Source organism: Ovis canadensis, chromosome 11 (assembly GCF_042477335.2).
Source record: "Ovis canadensis isolate MfBH-ARS-UI-01 breed Bighorn chromosome 11, ARS-UI_OviCan_v2, whole genome shotgun sequence".
Taxonomy (NCBI): Eukaryota; Metazoa; Chordata; class Mammalia; order Artiodactyla; family Bovidae; genus Ovis; species Ovis canadensis.
This window is the reverse complement of record NC_091255.1, coordinates 55,399,654-55,420,092: the sequence shown is the minus strand read 5'-3', so window position 1 is coordinate 55,420,092 and position 20,439 is coordinate 55,399,654. Positions and strand designations below refer to the sequence as shown.

At 38.0% G+C, this 20,439-nt stretch overlaps 1 protein-coding gene across 5 annotated transcripts in view; it reads right to left on the bottom strand.

Annotated features, from left to right (window-relative positions):
• The window catches only part of TLK2 (tousled like kinase 2), a 125,282-nt gene that overhangs the window by 27,083 nt on the left and 77,760 nt on the right, over positions 1-20,439 (bottom strand). For all 5 annotated transcript variants that reach the window (XM_069541686.1, XM_069541689.1, XM_069541687.1 and 2 more), the window contains 3 exons: positions 19,194-19,304; positions 17,841-17,977; positions 1,202-1,354 (listed from right to left, as the gene is read on the bottom strand). In XM_069541686.1, coding sequence (XP_069397787.1) covers positions 1,202-1,354; positions 17,841-17,977; positions 19,194-19,304 — 401 coding nt within the window. The remainder of the gene's footprint in view (positions 1-1,201; positions 1,355-17,840; positions 17,978-19,193; positions 19,305-20,439) is intronic.

Sequence of the window (20,439 nt, the reverse complement as noted above, 5' to 3'; positions counted from 1 at the left end):
AATGAATGTTTCTATGAAAAATATGTTTTATATTTCAAACATTCAAACATCTAATTCAGAAACTGACTTTATGGCTATCATCAATTCTGTAGAGATTTTCTACACATTTATAGATCTCTTCTTCCCTTTTAATTGGAAAGCCTCTTAAAGATAGTGGTGATGAGCATCAATAAGAAATTTTTAAAACAGGCAAGTAATTTGCTAGTTTTATTTTCCATGCTAATTCAAACTGTTCAGCAGTCCTGCCTACTTGGCAAACTACAACCTGTGGGCCATTTGGCTCGTAATCTGTTCTGGAAATAGCCACATCGTGCTGCCTATGAATGTTTTCAAGCTATAACAGTAGAGTTGAGTAGTGGCAACAGAGACTCTCCAGTGTGCAAAGCCTGAAGTGTTTACTATCTGGCCCAATGGAGAAACAGTTTGCCACTGCCTGTCCTAGCGGAAGATTCTCTTAGTGGTCAAGAGTTCAAAAGTCAATTAGAGAAATCTGATATGGGGAGGGAGTGAAGAAAGAAGGCCATCTGTACTCTGACTATTCTATCGCTCCTAGTCATGGTAACTAAGGAATACTTGTTGACTAGCAGTGAAAAAGATGACTACACTGCAACTGAGAATACTGGTGTTTTCCTTACGTTCCCAGAACAGAAAAAAATAAATAAGTAAATAAACAACAACTGGGAATGTCAAGATTTGGCTTACTGGGAAAATGTTCTTTTCCTAAAATAATACTTATTTTTTCTTAGGTTACATCTAAATTTGTGAGTGGTAACTAGAGTTCTTCAGACTACTAAATAGCATTCTTCAATTGTGCATTCTTCAGTCTGAAATAGAGCCAGATAATTTCCTTAAGGCGATACAAACATACCACAACCTAGAAGCACACATAAGCAAGTATATCATTTGAATACCTACTGACATCACATTTGTTTTAAGAGTGGCCAAAGATCACGACATCAAGTTAAAAGACATTTTTTTTCTCCCTCTCATTCGAAACTTCTTATATAAGATTAGGACTAAGCAAATGAGTTAATTGTGTACAACTTTTGCACGAGTTGAGTGAATCTATTAATGTAACTAAAAAGAAAGGTTAAGCTCTAGAAATCTCCACAATTTATCACTTCTTCCAGTGGCACTCAACAGGAGGTCTGTATCTCAGGGAAGAATACAGTATCTCAGTTCGCGTTAATAAAGAACATACGTTTCATTCTCAGCTCCATTGGTCTTGCTTTTCCGCTGTTTCTGCTCATTGGTTGCTGGAGGGGCCTGTCCCATGGCAGGAGGTTTCCGCTTCGCTAACATTTTTCGTTGTCTTTCTATCTCTTCCCTCTGTGAATTTATCCTTTCCTGTTGCCTAGAGATATAAAAGATGTTGCACAGAGGAAGGTCAAAACTGTTTGAACACGGCTAGTGAATAAACATAAATATTCTTGTCACCTTCATATTTGATAGACTTCAGAAAAATAAACCTAAGTAGAGATTTGATTTTAACTTCAGATTTGAAGAACCAAATATCTGGTGATAGAGCTGTTTTTGTTAATGAATCTGTACTTTTAATATACTAATTACAATAACTCTCGGAGCAGAAAAGTGGGCAGGAAGAAACAATATCAAATTTCTATTGTGACCTAATTTTCCAACTCAAAAGGAAAAACTGTGATTGCTTTTTTTTCTTGACTGCTTTTTTTTTTTTCCTTATTGCTTTTTAACAGTTAAGAAAACAACTCCTGGTAATGAACCCACTAAATAACTGTTTATGTAAAAAAAAAAAAAGGGTTCCAAGTGCCTTTTTATTTTTTAACTGGATTATAGTTTCTTCAAAATCTATCTATAAAGATACCAAATTTTGAGGAATGATAAACAAAGGAAAAAACGTTTTCTTTCAGAATCTATCAGTTATTCTAATCAAGTGAGCCACTACCACTCTCAAGTCATTCCCAAACACTAATATGGTAGAAACCCAAACTAAGTTTTTTAAGAACAAAGATGAGCATTTAGAGAAAGCAAAAAGAAGCCTTTCAACAAGTAAAAACTCCTCAGGAAATAGTACACAAAATGAATGAATGAAAGACATATAAAAGACTCAGGATATTTAACACCATTTCTATTAGAGTACTTCCTGCTGCTGCTGCGTCACTTCAGTGGTGTCCGACTCTGTGCGACCCCATAGACGGCAGCCCACCAGGCTCCCCTGTCCCTGGGATTCTCCAGGCAAGAACACTGGAGAGGGTTGCCATTTCCTTCTCCAATGCATGAAAGTGAAAAGGGAAAGTGAAGTCGCTCAGTCATGTCATGACTCTTCGCCACCCCATGGACTGCAGCCCACCAGGCTCCTCTGTCCATGGAATTTTTCAGGCAAGAGTACCAGAGTGGGGTGCCACTGCCTTCTCCAGAGTATTTCCTAATAATGTCTGATTTTTTAAAATAAACTGGCTTATAAACTAAAAGTCAATACAAATATCAATGCAAGTATTCCACTTTCTCTCATGAATCCTGCTACCTGACAGGTACTAAGGTTTATAGACCAGGTATATAAAAGCATACCAAGATTTGAGATTAACCACTTAGAGTAAAATCTTTAAATCACTCATCATAGTTGACAGTCAGATGCTGGCTCCTATCCTCTTCTCTTTCTACCATGCTTTTATCCCATCTCCCTTTCTTGACCCAAATTTCACTTTTGCAGAATGACAGAATCTAATTTTTTAAACCTATATTCTCAAATGACGTCTACTTGATCCTCTTCTCTGAACACTAGTTGTCAGTTTCTACACTATTTCCAGATTCAGGATACCTTTCTTAAAAGAACGGTAACCAGAAAAACAAGACTAGACCCCAGAGCAGACCCCCATAATACAACTTATGCTGCCACATCTAAAAGGGCAACACTGTAAGTAAGCAAGGTTAACCTAATCACAGTACTGCAAAGAAATATCATTTCTTTTGATAATACCATTTTCTTGGCTTCAAGATAAGCTGACTTACAGATTAGATGTCAATTTATTTATTTATTTTAGTTGGAGGCTAATTACAATATTGTAGTGGTCTCTGCCATACATTCATATGAATCAGCCACGGGTTTACATGTGTTCCCCATCCTGAACCCCCTTCCCTCCTCCCTCTCCATCCCATCCCTCTGAATCATCCCGGTGCTCCAGTCCTGAGCACCCTGTCTCATGCATCGAACCTGGACTGGCCATCTGTTTCACATATGATAATATACATGTTTCAGTGCTATTCTCTCAGATCATCCCACCCTCGCCTTCTCCCACAGAGTCCAAAAGACTGTTCTATACATCTTTGTCTCTTTTGCTGTCTCGCATACAGAGTTATCATTATCATCTTTCTAAATTCCATATATATGCGTTAGTATACTGCATTGGTGTTTTTCTTTCTGGCTTCCTTCACTCTGTATAATAGGCTCCAGTTTCATTCACCTCATTAGAACTGATTCAAATGTATTCTTTTTAATGGCTGAGTAATATTCCATTGTGTATACATACCACAGCTTTCTTATCCATTCGTCTGCTGATGGACATCTAATAGGACAGTAGAAATTTTAATTCAAGCATTGTCTGCTTGTCTAAAAAAATCTTTTAACTATTAGAGATATACCTTTCCCTCCAAAAATATATGTTTATGAATAATTCATGGCTTGAAAGATATCTGGATTAGACACAGAATCCTTAGGTAAAATAACAATCTTCCTTCTCACTCAATGAATGTCCTTGACGAAAACATGTATCTTCTCTGAATATGAGTGTCCCAGTTAAAAAAACTGGTAAAATATCTTTAAGCTCATTTTCATCCCTTTAGGGGCCATGAGTTCAAAGCACTCTGAACTCTCTGAAGGTAACCATACAATGTATAGTTTAATTATAATCCATAGTGTACCAGAGGAGTATCACAACATTTTATCTACTGGAGACTAACTGCTTTGGAAGGTTATCTTAACAATTACCTTTATTAAATATCAATAAAACTTATATTTGCTATTGTTTTCAGGGAGAATCTGCACATTTGATTTCCAAATTCACAAAGAAAGGAGCCTCATAGCCATTATATACAAATCATAAACAAAGTGTACTCTGGTGCCAAAACACCATGAGGCCATCTTCAACTGTACATTCTAAGAGAGCTTGACTGCACATGAAAATTAATATACCAAAGATCAACTGTCATATGTAATATGGATTTCTACATTAATTCTTGATGTTGTTGAAACTGTTCAGTCATTTATACTTATAAAAGTCATCTAAAGCAGTCTATTAGTGACAATTCATTTAGGTTTATTTTGGGAATATAAAGTCTGATTATGTCAAACTGTTAACTTCTCTTAGAACAAGAACTGTGTCTTATTAACCATTATATCTCCAACACATATGACAGTGTTTTTTTTTAATCGAAGGATAATTGCTTCACAGAATTTTGTTGTTTTCTGTCAAACCCAAGATGAAATTGCCCATCTCCCGCCCCATCCCACTCCTCTGGATTGATACAGAGCCCGTGTGAGTTTCCTGAGCCACACAGCAAATCCCCATTGGCTGTCTATTCTACAGATGGTGATGTAAGTGTCCATGTTACTCTCCTCATACATCTCACCCTCTCCTGCCCTCTCCCCATGTCCATAAGTCTATTCTGCATGTCTGCTTCTTCATTGCTTCCCTGAACATAAATTCTTCATACCATTTTTCTATATTCCATATACATGCGTTAGAATACAATATTTATCTGTCTCCTTCTGACTTACTTCACTCTGTATAATAGCTTCTAGGTTCATCCACCTCATCAGAACTGATTCAACGGTGTTCCTTTTTATGGCTGAGTAATAGTCCATTGTGTATATGTTCCACAACTTCTTCACCTATTCCTCTATTGATGGACTTCTAAGTTGCTTCCATATTATAGCTATTGTAAACAGTGATGCAGTGAACAATGGGATACATGTGTCTTTCTCAATTTTGGTTTCCTCAGGGTATATGCCCAGGAGTGGGATAGCTGGGTCATATGGTGGTTTTATCCCTAGTTTATTAAGGAATCTCCATACAATCTTAAATAGTGGCTGTATCAATTTATATTCCCACTAACAGTGCAATAATGTTCCCTTTTCTCCATACCCTCTGCAGCATTTATTAATTGGTGACTTTTTGATGATGGCTGTTCTGACTTGTGTCAGGTGATATCTCATTGTAGTTTTGATTTGCATTTCTCAAATGAGTAATGTTGAGAATCTTTTCATGTGTTTGTTAGTCATCTGTATATATTTTAAGTCTGTTTAGGTGTTCCTTCTGCTTTTTGATTGCGTTGTTTTTCTGGCTTTGAGTTGTATGAGCTGCTTGTATATTTTGAAAATTAATCCTTTGTCTGTTGTTTTATTTGCTATTATTTTCTCCCATTCTGAGGGTTGTCTTTTTACCTAGCTTATAGTTCTCTTTGCTGTGCAAAAGCTTTTACGTTTAATCAGTTTAAGTTTAACCACTTGTTTACTTTTGTTTTTATTTCCATTACTTTAGGAGGTAGGTCATAGAGAATCTTGCTTTGATTTATGTTATTGAGTGTTCTGCCTTTGTTTTCCTCTAAGAGTTTTATAGTTTCTGGTCTTTGATCCATTTTGAGTTTATCTTTGTGTATGGTGTTAGGGAGTGTTCTAATTTCATTCTTTTACATGTAGCTGTCCAGTTTTCCCAGCACCATTTATTGAAGAGGCTGTCTTTGCCCCATTGTATATTCTTGGTCCTTTGTCAAAAATAAGGTACCCATAGGTGTGTGGGTTTATTTCTGGGCTTTCTGTCTTGTTCCATTGGTATATTTCTGTTTTTGTGCCAGCACCATACTGTCTTGATGACTGTAGCTTTGTAGGATATTCTGAAGTCAGGAAGGTTGATTTCTCCAGCTCCATTCTTTTCTCTCAAGACTGCTTTGGCTATTTGGGTTCTTCTGTGCTTCCACATGAATTGTGAATTTTTTGTTTCAGTTCTGTGAAAAATGCCCTTAGTAATTTGATAGGGATCACACAGAATCTGTAGATTACATTTGGTAGTACAGTAATTTTCACAATGTTGATAATTGCTACCCTGGATCATGGAATATCTCTCCATCTGTTTATGTTGTCTTTGATTTCTTTCATTAGTGTCTTATAATTATCTGTGTACAGTTCTTTTGTCTTAGGTAAGTTTATTCCTAGGTATTTAATTCTTCTTGTTGCAATGGTGAAGGGATTGATTCCTTAATTTCTCTTTCTGATTTTTCATTGTTAGTATATAGAAATGCAAGTAATTTCTGTGTATTGATTTTGTATCCTGCAACTTTGCTAATAGCTCTAATAATTTTCTGATACTATCTTTAGGGTTTTCTACATACAGTATCATGTCATCTACAAACGATGAGAGCTTTACTTCTTTTCCAATCTGGATTCCTTTTATTTCTTTTTCTTCTCTGACTGCTGTATCTAGGATTTCCAGAACTATGTGAATAGTGGTGAAAATGGGTACCCCTGTCTTGTTCCTGATCTTAGTGGAGATGCTTTCAGTTTTTCACCATTGAGAATAATGTTTGCTCTAGGTTTATCATATATGGCCTTTACTACATTGAGGTAGGTTCCTTCTATGCCCATTCTTTGAAGAGCTTTGATCATTAATGGGTGCTGAATTTTGTCAAAGGCTTTTTCTGCATCTATTGAGATGATCATATGGTTTTATCTTTCAATTTGTTAATATGGTGTATCACATTGTTTGATTTGCATATATTGAAGAATCCTTGCATCCCTGGAATAAACCCAACTTGGTCCTGGTGTATGAGCTGTGTGATGTGCTGAATTCTGTTTGCTAGAATTTTGTTGAGGACTTTTACATCTATGCTCATCAATATTGGCTTATAGTTTTCTTTTTTGTGTGTTGTCTTTGTCTGGTTTTGGTATCAGCGTGATGGTGGCCTTGTAGAATGAGTTTGGAAGTGTTCCTTCCTCTGTAAATTTTTGAAAGAGTTTTAGAAGGATAGGCATTAGCTCTTCTCTAAATGTTTGATAGGATTCTCCTGTGAAGCCATCTGGTCCTGGGCTTTTGTGTTTTGGGAAATTTTTGATCCCAGCTTCAATTTCAGTGCTTGTAATTGGGGTGTTCATAATTTCTATTTCTTCCCGGTTCAGTCTTGGAAGATTGAACTTTTCTAAGAATCTGTCCATTTCTTCCAGGTTATGCATTTTATTTCCATATAGTTGTTCAAATAGTCTCTTATAATCTTTTGTATTTCCGCACTGTCTGTTGTAAATTCTCCTTTTTCATTTCTAATTTGGTTGATTTGATTCCTCTCTCTTTTTGTCTTGATGAGTCTGGCTAAAGGCTTGTCAATTTTATCTTCTCAAAGAACAGCTATTAGTTTTATTAATCTTTACTATTGTTTCTTTCATTTCTTTTTCATTTATTTCTGCTTGGATCTTATATGATTTCTTTCCTTCTACTAATTTTGGCAGGGTTTTTTTGTTGTTGTTTTTTTCCCACTTGATTTAGGTGTAAAGTTAGGTTGTCTGTTCGATGTTTTTCTTGTGTCTTTAGGTAGGATTGTATTGCTATAAACTTCCCTCTTAGAACTGCTTTTCCTGCATCCCGTAGGTTTTGAGTTGTTCTATTTTTATTGTCATTTGTTTCTAGATATTTTATTATTTCCCTTTTGACTTCTTCAGCAACCTGCTGGCTATTTAGAAATGTAGTTTAATCTCCATGTATTTCTGTTTCTTAAAGTGTTTTTCTTGTGACTGATATCTAATCTCACAGTGCTGTGGTCGGAGAAAATACTTGATACAATTTCAATTTTCTTAAATTTACTGAGATTTGATTTGTGACCCAAGATGTGGTCTATCCTGGAGAATGTTTCATGTGCACTTGAGAAGAAGGTATATTCTTCTGCATTTGGATGGAATATCCTGAACATATCAATGAGATCCATCTCATCTAATGTATCATTTAAGACTTGTGTTTCCTTATTAATTTTAATGACCTGTCCATTGGTGTGAGTGGGCTGTTAAAGTTTCCAACTATTATTGTGTTACTGTCAGTTTCTCCTTTTATGTCTGTTAAGTGTTTGTCTTATGTATTGAGGTGCTCCTCTGTTGGGTGCATAGATATTTACTGTTATGTCTTCCTCCTGGATTGACCCCTTGATCAAGATGTAGTGTCCTTCCTTATCTCTTATAATCTTCCTTATTTTAAGGCCTATTTGGTCTGATATGAGGATTGCTACTCCAGCTTTCTTTTGCTTCCCATTCGCATGGAATATATTTTTCCATCCTCTCAGTCTCTCTGTGTCTTTAGACACATATAGGGGGTTTCTTGTAGACAGCATATATGTGGGTCTTGTTTTTGTATCCATAGAGCTAGTCTGTGTCTTTTTGTTGGAGCATTTAATCAATTTACATTTAAAGTAATTATTGATATATATGTTCCTATTGCCATTTTCTTAATTATTTGGCATTGATTTTCTCGATCTTTTTTCTTTTCTTGTATTTCTTGACTATATAAGTCCCTTTAACATTTGTTGAAAAGCTGGTTTGGTGGTACTAAATTCTCTTAACTTTTGCTTGTCTGAAATGCTTTTTATTTCTCCATCAATTTTGAATGAGATCCTTGCCAGGTGTAGTAATCTTGGTTGTAGATTTTTCCCTTTTAGTACTTTAAATATATCCTTCCATCCCCTTCTGTCCTGCAGAGTTTCTGCTGAAAGATAAGCTGTTAAGCATATGGGGTCTCCTTTGTTTTTAACTTGTTGCTTTTCTGTTGCTACTTTTAATACTGTGTTTACTCTTGTTAGTATGTGTATTGGCATGTTTTCCCTTGGGTTTATCCTGTGTGGGACTCTGTGTCTCTTGGACTTGAGTGACTATTTCTTTTTCCATGTTGGGGAAATTCTCAACTATAATCTCTGGGAAAATTTTCTCATACCTTTTCTTTTTTCCTTCTTCTGGGGCCCCCATAACTCGAATGTTGGTGGTTTGATATTGTCCCAGAGGGCCCTGAGACTACCTTCAGTTCTTTTCATTCTTTTTACTTTACTCTGCTCTTCAGAAGCTATTTCCACCATTTTATCTTCCAGCTCACTGATTTTTCTTCTGCTTCAGATATTCTGCTATTGATTCCATCTAGAGTATTTTTAATTTCAGTAATCGTGTTGTTTGTCTTTGTATGTTTATTCTTTAATTCTTCTAGGTCTTCTTACATTGATTCTTACATTTTCTATGTTTTGTTTTCAAGGTTTTTGAACATCCTTACTATTATTATTCTGAATTCTTTTTCAGGTAGTTTGCCTATTTCCTCTTCATTTATTTGGACTTCTGTGTTTCTAGTTTGTTCCTTCATTTCTGTAGTATTTCTCTGCTTTTTCATTATTTTTTTTAAACTTATTGTGTTTGAGGTGTCCTTTTCCCCAGGTTTCGAGGTTGAATTCTTTCTTCCTTTTGGGTTCTGCCCTCCTAAGGTTGGTCCAGTGGTTTGTGTAAGCTTCTTACAGGGCAAGATTTGTGCTGAGTTTTTGTTTGTTTGTTTGTTTTCCTCTGACTGGCAAGGCTGAGTGAGGTGGTAATCCTGTCGGCTGATGATCTGGTTTGTATTCAGGTCTTGTATTCAAGTGGTTTCCTTTGTGTGAGTTCTCATGATCTGATACTCCCTAGGGTTAGTTTTCAGGTTGTCTAGGGTCTTGGAGTCAGTGCTCCCACTCCAAAGACTCAGGGCTTGATATCTGGTCAGGAATGAAGATTCCATGAGTAGTTTGTTATGGCATTAAGTGAGATTAAAACAAATATCCAAAATGAAAAACCAAGGATGAACCCCAGACAAATGACAGTTACAAAATCAGGCAAATAATAATTAAAATAATGGAATATACATATACACCCACGAGCAAAGTGAAAATAGTCCAACAAAAATACAGTATATTGACCCAGCAAACAAAGGAAATGAAAAATTATATTTACTAGTTAAGAACAAAACTAACTAAAGCACAAACTGGAAAACAAAACTAAAGCAAGGTGCCAAGTGGGGAATAAAGCAATGAAAACAAAATAAACAAATATGTTGAGAGGAAAGGGAAGAGAGAAAAGAAAGAATAGATATGCAAAGTTAAACAGAAGTGGATAAAGAAGATTTATATACATTAAAGATTAACTGCAAGGGGAAAAGAACAGTTGGAAAGGCAAACAAAGGGATAAATGTAGAAAAAATATAACAGTTTTTAAAAAATTAAAAATTAAAATTATAAAAAAGAGAAAAGAAAAAGAAAAAAAAACAGGAAGAAGAAATTAAAAAAAGGAAAAATCCACAGAACTGCAAAAGCCCAATGTAGAGGCAGAAGTTTATAATAATAAAAAATGTGACTGAAGAACCTCTAAAGCTTAATTAGATTTCCTAGTGCCAATGAAATTAAAAGACGCTTACTCCTTGGAAAGAAAGTTATGACCAACCTAGATAGCATATTGAAAAGCAGAGACATTACTTTGCCAACAAAGGTCCATCTAGTCAAGGTTATGGTTTTTCCAGTGGTCATGTATGGATGTGAGAGTTGGACTGTGAAGAAAACTGAGCGCCAAAGAATTGATGCTTTTGAACTGTGGTGTTGGAGAAGACTCTTAAGAGTCCCTTGGACTACAAGGAGATCCAATCAGTCCATTCTGAAGGAGATCAGCCCTGGGATTTCTTTGGAAGGACTGATGCTAAAGCTGAAACTCCAGTACTTTGGCCACCTCATGCGAAGAGTTGACTCATTGGAAAAGACCCTGATGCTGGGAGGGATGGGGGCAGGAGGAGAAGGGGACGACCCAGGATGAGATGGCTGGATGGCATCACCAACTCGATGGACATGAGTTTGGGTGAACTTTGAGAGTTGGTGATGGACAGGGAGGCCTGGCGTGCTGTGATTCATGGGGTTGCAAAGTCAGACACAACTGGGCGACTGAACTGAACTGAGTGCCAATAAAATCAACAACTACAACAGAGGGGGGTAAAAAAGGAAACAAAAAGAAAAAAACTCCAAAAGAATCTACAGAACAAGTCAAAAGATAAAAATAATAAATATTTTTCTTGAGTCAGTGCTGTCAGGGTCACTGGGAGTCACAGTCCACCTCACCTCCCTAGGATGCCCCACCTCACCTCCCTAGGATGCCCTCCAACACTGTGCTGATCTCTGGACCTGTTGTGGGGACAGCTCAGATTCTAATCTGGTCCTATTCCTGGGTGTTTTTGTCTCCAATGTCCATGGCTATCAGAGCTAGTGTTTTCTTTTGTGGGAGCTCTCAATGACCTTTCATATATTCCATAGACAGAGTCTGCCTAGTTGATCACATGGATTTAATCTGCAGTTTGTACAGCTGGTTAGAAGTTTTTGGGTCTTCTTCCTTATCCACACTGCCCTGGGTTTCAATGGTGGTTTTATTTCCACTTCTGCATGTGGGTCATCCACTGGGGTTTGCCCCTGAGGCTGCCCTGGAGGACTTGGGCTTTCCTCTGTGAGGGCCAGTGTGGAGGTGGTGCAGCTGCTTGGGTCACAGGGGTTCTGGCAGCATCAGACTAAGGGGAGTTGGAGGCTAGAGCAGCAGGAAATATAGTGCTCTAGAAGGGTATGGAAACCAGTATTGGCCAATATGCTCCAGTATTCTTGCCTGAAGAACCCCACCATCCTGACACAGAAGCCTGGCAGGCCACAGTCTACAGGGTCGCAAAGCATTGGACATGACCAAAGTGACCCTGCGCGCATAGACACAAGACGTTTTTGGCCTACGGCAGCTCTGCCCTGGTGAGAGTTGAGCGTGAAGGTGGCGCAGCTGCTTGGCCTGCACCTAGCGGTGCAAAGTGTGCAGAGACATGGACTGCCTCCACCCCAGGAGCTATGGCCGTATCAGAGTCTTTTTTTTTGAGCCTCTTGTAGCTGGTGATCAGAAGGTCTCTTTGGCCAATCTTTCTCCATAGCTCTGCTGGTTCAGGCACTAAGAGGGCTCCCTTGCCTGGGGTCCTTCTCTGTTGTTCAGCGCGTCAGGCACAGAGAAGGGCCGCCTGGCTGGGGTCCTACTCTAGATGAGTACATCAGCCACTTAAAGGGGTACCCTGGGTGGGGTCCAGGTCTGTAGTTCAGTACGTCAGGGTTTGACGGGCCAGCCTCTCTATTGTTCAGCTGCTGATGCTGGTGTGTAGGTAGAGAGGCTATGGCGATGGCTCCATCAGCAGCATCACCTTGCTTCCATGGCTGAATGGCTTTCCTCCATAGGCATTTCCCACCACAATCTCCTCCCCCATATCCCCTCCAATCTGTCTCTCCACAGTCAACAGCAGCCCTCGCCCTAGGATTGCTCCACAACCTCTAAACTCCAGCTCCCAGCTGCTGCGCCTTCCAGGGAACCACGTCCCTGTCCAGGATATGTATGGCTGTGGCAAGGACTGTCTGATTCTCATTCCATTTATGCTGTCACAGATCAGCTCACTCTCAGCCATAAATGTTTCTCCTCTGACTCAAGACAACTGCCCCAATGTGGGGATCAGACTCCTGCTTCAGTTCCACCAGCCGAGGGCAGGTCCTACTAACACTTGTTTCTTTCCCCTAGTTCCTTGGTCCTACCAAGTTTTGCGTGGTTCTATATATTCTTTTCCTCGGGTCAGGCACTCCTGTCGGCTCTCAGCTGGTGTTCTGCATGCACTTCTGTGTCTGAAGGTGTATTCCTGACATATCCGTGGAGACAGATGTACTCCACATCCACCTACTGCTCTGCCATCTTGTTCTCTCCACAGTGCCTTTTATAGACCTGACTGTTAAATGTTTCTTCCATTTCATCAATTTTAGGGAATGCTCACCTTTTACCACCCACAGAAAGAATATTTGTACTGTCTTTTACAAAAGTATTGACGACTAGATAAATTTATGTCATTCAAATCTAAGTAACTCTAAAAAGTCATTATTGAGATTTTCCTGGTAACCTAGTGGCTAAGGCTCCGGGCTCCCAATACAGGGGGCCTGGGTTCAATCCCTGGTCAGGCAAATATAATAGATTCCACATGTCACAATGAAGAACCAGCGCAGTCAAATAAATAAACAGCAAGCCATTATTTGTCAGTTATAAAATCAGTCTTAAGTACCATTATCAGTTGAACTGTGCCACCCAAAAAGACATATTAAAGTGCTAATCCCCAGTACCTCAGATTATAACCTTTGGAAATAGGGTCACTGAAGATTTAATTAGTTAAAATAAGGTCATACTGGAGTAGGGTGGGCCCTTAACCCGATTTGATTGGTGTCCTCCTGAGAAAAGAAGACACACAGGGGAACACTGTGTGAAGCGGAGGCAGACTGAGCTACGCTGCTGCAAGCCACTGCACACTAACCAAGGACCCTCCCTGGAGGCCACAGAAGGAACGGCCCTGCCAACACCTTGATTTAAGGTTTCTGTCATCCTAAACTGTGAGAGAATTAAATTTATGTTGTTTAAACCACCCAGTTTATGGTATTTAGTGATGGTAGCCCTAGGAAATGATTACGGAAATGAAAGTGTTAGTTGCTCAGTTCAGTTCAGTTGCTCAGTCGTGTCCGACTCTTTGCGACCCCATGAATTGCAGCACGCCAGGCCTCCCTATCCATCACCAACTCCTGGAGTTCACTCAGACTCACGTGCATCAAGTCGGTGATGCCATCCAGCCATCTCGTCCTCTGTCGTCCCCTTCTCCTCCTGCCCCCACTCTCTCCCAGCACCAGAGTCTTTTCCAACGAGTCAACTCTTCGCATGAGGCGGCCAAAGTACTGGGGTTTCAGCTTTAGCATCAGTCCTTCCAAAGAATACCCAGGACTGATCTCCTTTAGAATGGACTAGCTGGATCTCCCTGCAGTCCAAGGGACTCTCAAGTCTTCTCCAACACCACAGTTCAAAAGCATCAATCCTTCAGTGCTCAGCTTTCTTCACAGTCCAACTCTCACATCCATACATGACCACAGGAAAAACCATAGCCTTGACTAGATGGACATTTGCTGGCAAAGTAATGTCTCTGCTTTTCAATATGCTATCTAGGTTGGTCATAACTTTCCTTCCAAGGAGTAAGCATCTTTTAATTTCATGGCTGCAATCACCATCTGCAGTGATTTTGGAGCCCTCCAAAAAAAAGTCTGACACTGTTTCCACTGTTTCCCCATCTACTTCCTATGAAGAGATGGGACCAGATGCCACGATCTTAGTTTTCTGAATGTTCAACTCTTTGCCACCCCATGGACTGCAGTCCGCCAAGGTCCTCTATCCATGGAATTCTCCATGGAAGAATACTGGAGTGGGAAGCCATTACCTTCTCCACGGAATCGAACCCAAGTCTCCTGCATTGCAGGCAGATTCTTTACCTTCTGAGCCACCAGGGAAGCCCAGGAAACGAGTCTATGTACCCTCCATGGCAAAACTGTATCATAACTGAACAGATTTAAAAAAACAAATGCACGTTATTTGCAGATATTATTTTGACCAAAGTAATTTTAGTGGTGAACTACAGATAGTACCTGAATATCCCAGGTAAGAATTTTTAAAGAGTCTCAGGATTTCATGTCCTGTGTCTACTGCAAACTGGTATATACCACCCAAGGGAGAACTGATACTTACAGAATCAACAGATTTGTCTCTCTAAATATCATATGATATCACTTATATGTGGAATTTTTAAAAAAATGATACCAATGAACTTATTTACAAAACAGAAATAGACTCACAGACATAGAAAACAAACTCATGGCTAGCAAAGGGGAAGGATGGGGGGATAAATTTGGAATTTAAGGTTAACAAATACACACTACTATATATAAAATAGATAAACAACAAGAACCTACAGTATAGCACCGGAAATTATAGTAAATATCTTACAATAACTCACAATGGAAAAGAATCTGAAAACAAATGCATATGTATAACTATAACTGAATCACTTTGCTGTACATCTGGAATACTGTAAATCAACTATATTTCAATAAAAAAATTATAAAAGGCTTTATCACTTACTATGGGTCATATGCCAAGAATCAGATGGTTCACATGAAATCACTTTAAAATGGAATTCTGTAATTCCTTATACACCAGAATATATTCATGGACTAGGACAATGATGCTATAAAATTTCATTTACTCCCTCTGACAATCCACATCTTAAGCAGCCACAGTTTTGTATACAGGTCAAATCCCCATATTTACTTTAATGTTGTGTATGTCAATATAAAGAAAATCTTAATAGTAATGTCTTTATTGCCTTGCCATTGACTATTTGAGAGTTCAAGACTTGGTTACATACTGAATAACAACAGTATTTATGGTAACTAACTTCTCAGAACTATAAAAATATGTTACTTTTTCAACAGGTTCAAAAATACCTTTCAGAAAAACTTACTAACCTGGTCAAAAATCATTACAAATCTTTTATGATCTTTTTATTAGACAGCAAATCTGTTTTAGGATCTTAATAAAGATCACTCAAAATAGAGCCAAGGTACAAACTGAGAATAAAAGAACTGTGTTGAGGCTCCTGTTCAGACTATATTTGATCACTTGATTAAATTTTTAATGTCAAGAGGTTTGCTCTTTCTAGAAAAACTAGTACTGCAACCTGGTGTTCAGGTACCTTACCCACCAAATTATGTGTCACAGAGCTTCTTATACACAGATAATTATCATTTGTAAGGATATTAGCTACAGCCTTCTACAACTAAAGAACTTCTATTCTGCATTAAAATTAAGAAAAGAAATTGGTTTATTAAAGCACAACTTTAGAAGATATTATTAAAATACCTAAAATTAATAGATATCAACCAGGGCACTTTCCTGGTGATCCAATGGTTAAGACTCGGCATTTTTACTGCCAAGGGTCAGTTCTTAGTCAGGGAACTAAGATCCCACAAGCTGTGCTGCTGCTGCTAAGTCACTTCAGTCGTGTCCGACTCTGTGCGACCCCATAGACGGCAGCCCACCAGGCTCCCCTGTCCCTGGGATTCTCCAGTGTGGCCAAAAAACAAACAAGCAAATAAAAAAAGTTATCAGCCAGAAACAGCTTCCCAAGAAGAGAGATGGATAGTCTGCAATTTATATTACTTAAAATCATAAAAAAAAAAATACTATCCACTTTGGAGAAACAACTCTGGTTAGGGATCTCATGTAGATAATACCAAATTCTCTGGTCTGATGGCTCTACAGCAAAGTCCTCCTTTTGTACTCTAACTATATAAAATTTCCAGAACCTTCTGGGCAACAGGCTGCTTATACAATAAAAAGATAAATACTTGCTGCTATCAGCAAAAACTACAATCACATCTTAAAAGTAATTACATGGTATATCTCTAAACAAATCCACTAACCACTCAGGTTCAAGTCTTTAGACATTTTAAAAACTGCCATCTGAAGAGTAACCATTGTCATGGACTAGTAGGAGGCATTATCACACCTGGGACTCAGTGTGAGCATTAAGTGACTTTGGCCAATCATGGGGGATGTTTTATCTTCCATCCCATTCTGACAAAATTGGATGGAGAGCCACTTCCAGGGCAATTTGCTCATCACGGTCAGGGTGCTGAGGAATAGACATCATGCCTCTATGCGGCAGCTGTTTATACTGCCCTAGTGCAACTCTGTTAACCTGAGCTATCACCTGAGCACAGACAGCTCAGCGTGGATACCATATGTATCACACATAAAGCACTGACTATAATCCAGAGGTAGGGTTCCACAATGTTTGTTTGTTTCAGTTTGGCCATGCCACATGGGGCAGCTTGCAGGATCTTCGTTCCCCAACCAGGGATCAAACCTGGGCTCTGGCAGTGAAAACACTGAGTCCTAACCACAAGACTGCCAAGGAATTCCCATTAACAAAATATTATTAATAATACCAGTATCTGTACTTTTCTTTCAGACAAATTTGTTATTTATGTTTCATTAGTATTCAAAAGTAGTTCTATCCTCTCCAATCAATGCCCAATATGTTATTTCACCAAGAAAAAAAAGGTAGGATAGGCAGTCTATGGAACCCTTGAACCTACAGTAAACTACAGATCAGAAGTGTGAGAGCCTATGATTAAAAATACACTGTGCCACTCACCACAACCCAGTCTCAAACGGAAACGATCTACAAAATCAAAATAAGTAAGATACACCAAAAGGTATCACAACTTTTAAGACTTCTTTTTTAAAGTCCTGAGCTGACATTAGCTATTTATGCAGTTGGAATTTTAGGATTTTAAATGTTAATTTCCTCCTTGGAGTAAATACTTGAATGTTTTAAACCAAAGTTATAATAAAGTGAAGGAGGGCTCAAGATTCCAAGTTATTGACAGGCACAGGCAGTGGGACTGCTCACCAGCCTGACCGCTGGCTCAATGCTCATCTTCAAGAAGGTGACTATCTCTGCTGACTGGATACTCTCCCCTTAAAGAGCCCCAGGAACATGTCTTGTACATTCTTCCAAGGTTTTGTTTTACACCAAACTCAGGAAATCCTTCCTTGGGTCTTTGCCTATTTCAGTCTTCTGTGGACCCAGAATAAATGCAGGGAGTGGGCAGCCTCCTAATGAAAACTTATTACATAATTAAAATGATATCAAGTCAAGTCTTAGCTTTTTCTTCCTTAGTTTTGGCAATTCTGATTTTTTTAAGCTTTAATATAGAACTTGTTTTTTTATTCCTCTGATTATTTGCCATTTTTTCAGGACTTTATCTCATTCCTTACAATTCTTTACACATGTGGAGACAAAACTGAATGAAAAGAAGACTACCACTACTAAGATATTAATGACTACAATTACGAGAAAATTTAAAAATCCAAACCAACTTTTCAATTCTCAACTTCATCATCACAATTCACTTACTTAATAAGGTTCTGGAAAGCATAACCATCTGTCCACTGTTCAGTAAACGAAGCCCCGTGTCGGACAGTGGTAAAGTGGCCCAGTCTCAAGCGATCTTGCATGCTTTTATCTCTACATGCCATCTTCTCTTGTTTTGACTTAGGGGAAAAGGACAAATAGAAAATAATTGTATTTTCCTATGAGAACTCAGAGGCAGCACTATGTTTGTTTTTGTACTATGCTGCTCAAAGTTTAGGTCAACTGGCTAAATCTACACTGATTTCAGGAAGTACCCTAAAGCTATAAACATTTTTTATAACCCACAAGCACTCTACATTAACATATACTAACATATACATTTCTGCTATAAATGTGGAATTTCCCTTCTATAAAATGAATGAATTAAGAGATGAAGCAAAGTTCTCCTCAGTATCTTTGACATTAATAAAATAATTCATTTCACTTTTTATCAGTGTTCCCTGTCCCTTTAATAGCATTTCAAAGACTTCAGCAAAAAAACAAACCACCAGTCTGTCTCAAACCTCTAGCTTATAATCATTTCATTAGGAAGTACTGTCATCTTCAAACTTTCACTGTAAGATAAATAAGTACTACAGATATGTTTTATAAATTTTAAGACATTAATTATTTATGAAATATAACAAACAATTATAATAATTATAATAAATGTTATTAAAGGCAAATTACAACTAATCAGTTACTATTAATATAATAAAGGAGGCATCAGCCAATTAAATAATCATATACAAGTAATTGCCAACTAGTTTTTTAAAATACAAAACACTTAATTATCACATTATTATATAAATAAATTACTCTAAATACCATTTCTGAAATGGACATAAAACTATTGCTAAATGTCTGTATTAGTAATAGGATGTGCTGTATGCTCAGTCACTCGGTTGTGTCTGCCTCTTTGCAGCCCCATAGACTATTGCCCACCAGGCTCCTCTGCCCATGGAATTTTGCAGGCAAGAATACTGAAGTAGGTTGCCATTTCCTACTCCAGGGGATCTTCCCGATCCAGGGATCAAACCTCTTGAGTCTTCTGCATTGGCATTTGGCAGGTGGGGTCTTTAACACTATGGCTACCCCAGTACCCCTTTCCTAAACCCAAAAGCCCTTTGTTGGTTTTCTGTTCTTCTTTCCAAAGAAGAGACATGCATTTACATAAATGTTTCTTACCAAAGAAGCTAGGCACACCCATGCCCACGTAAGACAGAGAACTAAAACTGTGGTCAGTCCTTTCCTACTTTGAAATACTTTTGTTTCAGGTAAAAAGTTAGAAGTCACAACAATGGCATACCCCAAGCATCTTGGGACACAGAGTTGAGGCCATTACTAAGCACTTACCTTTTCTATAAGGAGTTTCTTGCTCATTGTCACACATCGATTTAATCGTTCTTTGTATTTCTCTAACATCTTTTGCTGTTCATCAATCTGCCGTCTCAAATCACAGTTGGCCTTCAGTGGAAAAAATTTCCTTAAATTAGCTCCAAGGAAGACAGATTAATACAAAAGCAGTTTCTAGGGAGTCTGAAAAGCATTTCTTTTGTTAAATTATAAGCAAAATTGAGATTTAAAGAGGTAAGAGTAACTATGTCTTTAAAAAAAGAAGGTAAACACTTTGTTCCTTGATTTTCTTTTAATAAACTTATCATTTATTAAAGATGAATTCTGTTACTTAGGATGTTTTTCTACTGGTCATACTTTACTCCTCCCCAAAGCCAGTTACAGATAAATCCAGTACCCCACACATGCTAATACTGTCACAAAATAAAAGAAAAAATCTATCATGAATGAGATGTTTAGAATTCATATAAATAGTGCTTTTAAGCATTTATAGATTAAATACTTACAAAGGGTGAATAAGCACTACCAAAAAAACAACATATAATGTTCTTTACGTTCAATTGTTGCTCTTCTGTTCTTCCTTCCAAAGAAGAAACATGGATTTACATAAATGTTTCTTACCAGAGAAGACAGGCACACCCATGCCCACATAAGATAGAACTAACAAACAAGCTGAATACAAGGTCTTGGTTCAAGAAAACCAGAATGTAAACACACAGTTGATTTAGCTGTGGTCAGAAGGGTGGGCTAAATACTTTGAAAGATTCAAGACTCCTACAATAACAGAGAAGCAAAGAACCACTAACCCCAGGTCAATTTTGACTTGCAACTCCTGAGTTTACTCTTGTGTTGAACGAAAGATACTACTCTTTGGCAAATAAATGATACTATAGCACACTCAATTTCTGAGACTTCGAAGCTTCACTTTAACGTGACCATTGTGCAACAGCTTCCATCTCCAAGTATCTGCTTTCCTCATAGTTTCTATTAGTTCTTCTAAGAGAGCTCATGGGTTCTATGGACCACATTACCAAAGGCCAAGTACAAGGACATTTGGTTAAATATGGCTAATTCATACTTAAAAAACCTGCAAGCCAAAGATCATGTAATACATATATATGAAGTTCAATCTACTTTTGGAAGGTGCTGCTGCTAAGTCGCTTCAGTCATGTCAGACTCTGTGCAACCCTGTAACATCCATTAAAATCTATAATCAAGTTTATGGAATCAACAGTCTCTGGCAATT